Raw genomic sequence first — 6865 nt, forward strand, 5'->3', positions numbered from 1 at the left:
GCACTTTGTCATTCTGCTGCGTGTTCTGCATGGAAATAACTGCTGTTTTTCCTGTTTTGGTCATGTGTCCTGTAGTGTGATACAGCAGGCAACTGTAGTCAGACATCTTGCTTTTAGGTTTGAATTTCTTATTGGAGAACGAAAGTAAATGAGAAATTATCATGATGGTTACATACTTCTATATATGTATTACAAATCATTAAATTTTATACTTCAATTCAGGTGACTGTGTTCAGGTCAGATGAATTTAATGAATATTTTAAATACATAAACTTATTGAACCTACTCTTTGAATCATAACACTAAAAGATTGCTTTCAGTTGTATACTTTAACTCAAAGTCTCTGGACAGTGTTTGAAAACCTTTGTAGAAATAAATCAGTTCTCAATTTCTACTTCTCTGTCATGGATTTTTTTTAATTTAATTTAATTTTTATTTTTTTTACAAACTTGAAATATTTTAATACCTCCAGAAGTAGCATATAGGAAATAACAAAGAGTACAATTCAAGATGCAAGGAAAGTTGCAATATGCTCCTGGATGCACAATAAATAGCTCTCAATATGATAGTTATGCAGTACTATATAAAAGATATATTAGGGGCCGGGGAGATGGCTCAAGAGGATAAGCACTTGACTGGCAAATGCAAGGATCTGAGTTCAATCCCGGTTCCGAAAAAAAAAAAAAAGATATATATTAGATGAACCCTTATTTAAAAGTCATTGCAGATTTCTATGAAACAGTACCAATCTTATGTTGGGTTATACACGTATATTTTTTTCCATATATGTGTGTGTATGTGTGTATAAAAAGACAGGGACGAAGTAATATAAAGTCAACAGAAAATGGAAACATACTTTTTAAAGTTTCTAATACTAGAAAACATCATACAATATCTTTTAAATAAATTGTAAGTCAAAGATATAGTATAAATCTTAGAACAAAAATTAAGATTAAGCAATATTCAGAAAATTAAATGTTTCAAAACAATTGAACTAAGAAAAAGTTTTCATGATAGCAAAGAAGTACTAAGAGTAAAACATAAGATAAATACTGGAATGGCAAGTAAATGACCAGCACTTCTAACCGTTTGAGGATAGGATATCACACAAAGTTCTAGTGTGTTGTGGACATGCATAATGACCGTGACAGTTACTGGTAGCTAGGTGTCACTTGTTGAACTGAGCTACAGCTATTTCTTTGAAATCCACCCTGTAGACTCAGTGGAATCATGACTCATAGGGTGGAAGAGAAGTCCATTTGTAGAGTGTGTTGATGGAAATATTTTGCTGGTGAACATAAAAAAATAACTGAAAGACTACTATTGTATACCTCTTATTTTCCTGTGTTTAATTTTTTGCCCTATTTGGCAGGTTCTTTCCATTCTCATTCATGGGGTTGTGATCAGTATGCTCCCTCTCTAGAACATCATTTAGTAATCTGTGTAAACTTGGCTTTGTCATCATGAAATTCCTTTGTTGTTCTTTGTCATGAAGTATTTCACTTCTCCATTATACTTGAAAGAGAGTTTTGCAGGATATTTCAGTCTGAGTTGGAATTTGTTTTCTTGCATGACTTGAAGTACTTTGTTCCATGCTCTTCTTGACTTGATGGTTTGTGAAGAGAAATCTGTTATTCTGATGAATTTTCCTTTAAATATGATGTTTCATTTCTTTAGCGGCTTTTAGTATACTGTTCCTATGCTGAATTTCTGGGATCTTGATTATTATATGTCTGGGTGTGGTTTTCATTGGGTTGATGTTATTTGGAGTTCTCTATGCTTCGATTACGTGAATGTCATTGTTGTCCCATATTTGGGAAGTTTTCTGCTATTACTTCTGCCCATATTCTTTTTACACCATTTGTATTGACTCCTTCTTTCTTATTGATGTCTATTAGTCTCACATTGTTCATCTTTGCATCGTCTTGCAGGTATTGAATTATTTTTCCTGCATCCTAGTTGTTTTAAAGAGATCTTTTCTTACTTTTTCACTAGCTGCAATGGTGTCTTTAAGGTCAGAAAGTCCATTTTCACTTTCCCTCAAATGGTTTTGCCAGCTTGTGATTGAGGTTTTAATTTCCTGTATATCACTTTGAACCTGTTTCATAGATTTTATTTCTTTCCTAAATTGCTTATTCAGGGTTCCATCATTTTTATATTCTGCTCTACTTTTTATCAGTGTATTCTTTAGAAGCACTTTGTACTTCTTTGATTATAGTTATCACTAAATTTTTTAGTTCCAAAATTATTTCTGATCTGATTTCTTCTATACCTTTCTGCAGTTGTTGAATTCCAGTTTCCTCAGTGCTAGTGTCTTCTGCAGTTATACTGGGTGGATTCAAGGCTTGAGACTGCATTTTGTTCCTTCTCTTTGTTATTTTGTATACCACTGTCTTCTGGCCTTTGGTGTAGAGCTTGGATAGAGTTATTACCTTAGCACCAGTTCTGGATCTATGACGTTCAGATTCTTCCAGGTGGGTGTTATTTGGATTTGGTTGTTGTGCTTCACTTCTTTCTACTGCAGCCATTAGAGTTGAACCCTTTGTGTCTCTCTGGCAAGATGTTCTGCTCCTGAATCAGCTGGGTGGTCTTGCCTCTAGCCTCTTTTCAGGGAGTTTTGCTGAAGGGTTCCTCACTGGGCCTGCACTCTGGGTCGAATAAAGATCTGGGGGCCCTGGGTGGTCTCACTCACATGCCAGCCCTGGGACCCAGGTCATCTCACTCACTTGCCCAGCCTGTGCTCTGGGTCCATTCAAGATGGGGTGGGCCCCGGGCAGTCTCACTCACTGGGCCTGAATTCTTGGTCTATTCCTCATCTCATGTATGTTAATTGATTCTATAATGCAGGTGGCTCACACAGACAAGTAATCTACATTTCACTAGGTCAAAGTCCTTAATCTATAAAACAATATCCAAGTGATTTTCAAAATGTGCCACAATCTAGGTTTGAGTTTTTCATTTGTTCTCAAAGTTCATTCACTGTCATGTCATTTAATGTATTCATTAACTAATAGAAGTTACACTTTAACTTTTTGCTTTCTTCACATGGCTGTTAGCAAATATCTTGAATAAGGATAGAATACAACGCACTGTAAAAGGACACAGTTGTATTCACCAGGATGTCAAGTATGCTGAGAGCTCTTCTGCTGCTGTTGCTACAGCTATGTTGTTACTTTAACACTGCAAAATGTGCCAAGGTGCTGGTGTGGCAAATGGATTTCAGCCACTGGATGAATGCAAAGGTAATACTAGTTGAACTTGTACAGAGGGGACATGAAGTGACAGTTCTCAGACCTTCATCTTCTGTTTTTATTGATCACAATCATCCATCTGGTATAAAATTTGAAACTTTTCCTACATCTGTCACTGCTGAAGGACTGAAGATGTTTTTCAGGCAGTTGGTTGATAACTTCATCTATGAATCTGCAAAGCATATCTACAGTCAACCCTTTCCACTAGTACAGAAATTCTTCTGGGAATATTCTGATATCTGTCAAAGCATTTGTAAAGATGCAGTTTTGAACAAGAAACTTCTGACAAAATTACAAGAATCAAAGTTTGACGTCCTTCTTGCAGATACTGTATTTGCTGGTGGTGAGCTGCTGGCCGAGCTACTGAAAATTCCTTTTGTGTACACCCTGCGCTTTTCCCCTGGATACACGTATGAGAAGTACAGCGCAGGGCTTCTATTTCCTCCTTCTTATGTACCTATTATTTCATCAGGATTAAGTGGTCAGATGACTTTCATGGAAAGAGTAAAAAACATGATGTACTTGCTATATTTTGACTTTTGGTTTCAGACATTTAATGAAAAGAAATGGGATCAATTTTACAGTGAAGTTTTAGGTAAGTCATATTTCCTATTGCTCTTGTGAAGTCTTAATTTCTCTATGCTTTTGAAGTATGTTCATGCATGGGTAATAAGGGATGCATCTTTCATAGCTCAGACGAAGAAATCATGTATAAAAATTTCAGTCTCCCAACTACTGTTGAAAATCTTTGTTAGTAAGATGAGTTAGAAGTCCGAACAGGCTTCAAGAAAAGAGGAACAGAGGAGCAGCTGCACCCCTTTACTTGCTCTGGGGAAGAACAGAAATGGTTGATATTCTGAGTAGATATAAATCTCCTTGAATGGAGGACCAAACCCTGCATAATCCACCCTTTCTGGGGACATCAGTGTCTGGCCCATGTGTGCTTGCTCCGTGACTTGCTTCCCAATTTGATCTCCTTTGATCAGTTTTACCTGAGAGACTGCCCTTGTCTTACTGACTAATTAGAGTTCTATTCTACCTTAAACACCTCACCTCATGGCTTTACTTAATAAAGCACACCAGAAAAATAGGATTAGAAAGCAACCCTTTTTTAGGGCCCCATTCTCTTAGAAACTTTCTAACTCCCAAAAAGTATTTCCTACTCTTTTTTTCCCCTAAATTTTAGGGAAAAGTAGTGTTCTACAGGAGCAAGTAGTGTTCAGGATCTCACTACTAGTTCAGACTCATAGTGATTCTCCTGTTTACAGCCTCCCAAGTGCTGGGATGCCCAATCTCAATTGACCTCTCAGCATGCCCCTGGAGTGGGTCCAGCATGGCAGGCCTAGGGATTGAATCCATAGCCCCTGGTTCCTGCTTGCAGGTGCTTTAATCTGCTGAGCTATTTGGCCAGTCTATATCTTTCCTACTCTTAAAAAAATGTCCCCACATTAAAGTTCACATACAACTAAATATTGTGACACTTAGGCTATCTTTCTTTCTTTCTTTCTTTCTTTCTTTCTTTCTTTCTTTCTTTTTCTTTCTTTCTTTCTTTCTCTTTTAAATGTATTTAGTACAGGGTCTCACTACTCAGCTAGAGCTAATAGTGATCTGCCTGCTTTCAACCTCCTCAGTGCTGGGATTACAGGCATGGCTATCTGGTCTGGTCTTGATGGCTGGCTCAGTGTGCACCAGGGCAGGGATAGCCAAGCATGTGATACAAAAATTCAAATCGTAGTCTGTGAGCTTGCTTAAGCAGGAGCTTAGCCCTATGAGCTATCTCCCAGCCCTTACTTAGATTTCCTTAAGCAATTAGATATCCATTTTTTTTCTGTATCATTTTACATTTTATTAAAGGACATTGGAAACCTCTCATTATTTTGGAAAGCTGGCCTGCAGGTTAAGAAGTAGTACAACTATCTACTAATCACTGAATAGTATTTCCTTCAGCTATCAGTTATATTACATAAAATTAAATTATTTTCCACAATCTGGTTTTTCTTCACAGGTGAAACACATGGTACTCTATGATTTCTCATTCCTTCATTAGGTAGTTACTAATTATCTTGTGTAAAGACACAAAATATTTTTTTTATAAATAGGGACATAAATCTAATTTGATATTATGCATTGTGTGTATTTGTCTCCCCAAAGTCTCACACAGTCATGGGACATGGTTATAAAGTTTGCAATTAATTCATGATCCAAAGCTTGGATTATGAGTCTGAGTACTCCTCGGATTATGGGTGTGAGTGTTACACATTGCCTGGGGTGTATATCCTAAAGGCAATATAAGGAGTAGAGACTTGCTGTCTGCTGCCATTGTTGCCGCTCCTCCTCTCTCTTTCTCTTTGCAGTTCTCTGTCCTCTTCCGTGTGCAAGTCTGCCTTACTTAGATATTCATTAAGCAATTAAATATGGACAGCTGAATATGGACTGAAAACTCCACAAACTGCGAGCTAATAAACCTTCCTTCCTTAATCTTGGATGTCAGGTATTTTGTTCCAGCAATGAGAGAAAACTAATGAAGACATTAGATTCCACTTTTCAAAGTTATTCTTCATCATTTAAATAAAGCAGTAAAAGGTGGATCGCTATGGGTCTGATCTAGTAGTGAGACCCTGAATACCCTGTAGACCTTTTATTAAAAATACAATAAAAAATAAGAGTCAAGGCTATGGAGAAGGCAAACCTCTAGTTTTACAGTCTCCACAAATTTTTCTTGGTAGCAGATGCACGTATGTGTATGTAATAAATATTTTAAAGTGAACAAAAATATAATAGATATCAGAATTTTAACTGTAATTAAAACATTGAGAATTTTCTTAGAAGAGTAGGAATCAGTGTGCTGAAGTACTGAAAGTAGACTGAAAAATACTAAGAAATATATCTCATTATAATTATAGGATTATGCAGTGATGGAGATAGAATTGTTTCCTGTGTTTTACTTTTTTATTTATTTTTTTCTGTTTTCAAAGTTTTATTGATAAACAGATAGCAATGAGACAGTTTCAAATCTAATTGGAAGTACAGTTTCAACAAATAATACACTGCATATATTCATCTTAGTGATTAATTGCTGTACAACATGCGGACATGTGATAATATTTACAAACACCATTAGAACAAATCATTCTATTCATTAAGAGAATGCAACTATATATCTATCCTATCCACTTTGAATACACAGATACAAAAATGGACATTCATAGGTATACCCCATTTTTTCTAAGTTACATTATTGAATAATATAGGTGTGTGAACTCAGCAAAATATTCTAAAAGAGTCCAGTAGCTCATAATAGCATTGGGTCTTCTGTTTAACTGGCAATGTCAGAAATTATTGACCTGAGTCCCCCACAGCTCAACTTAACAGTATGGCTTTATTTCCTACATTTCATCTTCATACTTTTCTACAGGATGGTTAAGACCAAGGTAAAGCAGGACCTATGCAACAAGAGTTGTAGCTTTTTCGTCTGAGAAGGTCAGTGAAATGCCCTCAGGATGTATCCTGAGATCTTGCACCACAGATTGTAGAACCTTTGTCAGTGCAGCCATGTGGATGAGTCACGGCCATTGCTTGGCCAATGTGCTCTCTATAAAAGCCTGAGAGAGTGT

The 6865-nt window shown here is 36.5% G+C and overlaps 1 protein-coding gene across 1 annotated transcript in view; it reads left to right on the plus strand.

The window, feature by feature from the left end:
• The first annotated feature begins 3087 nt into the window (after window positions 1–3087).
• Window positions 3088–6865, plus strand: part of LOC101587430 (UDP-glucuronosyltransferase 2B14-like) — a 20986-nt gene continuing 17208 nt past the window's right edge. Inside the window, exon 1 of the mRNA XM_004648219.3 lies at window positions 3088–3846. Coding sequence (XP_004648276.3) covers window positions 3120–3846 — 727 coding nt within the window. The 5' untranslated portion in view covers window positions 3088–3119. The remainder of the gene's footprint in view (window positions 3847–6865) is intronic.

This window comes from Octodon degus, unplaced genomic scaffold (genome assembly GCF_000260255.1).
Source record: "Octodon degus isolate 3935 unplaced genomic scaffold, OctDeg1.0 scaffold00365, whole genome shotgun sequence".
Classification (NCBI taxonomy): domain Eukaryota; kingdom Metazoa; phylum Chordata; class Mammalia; order Rodentia; family Octodontidae; genus Octodon; species Octodon degus.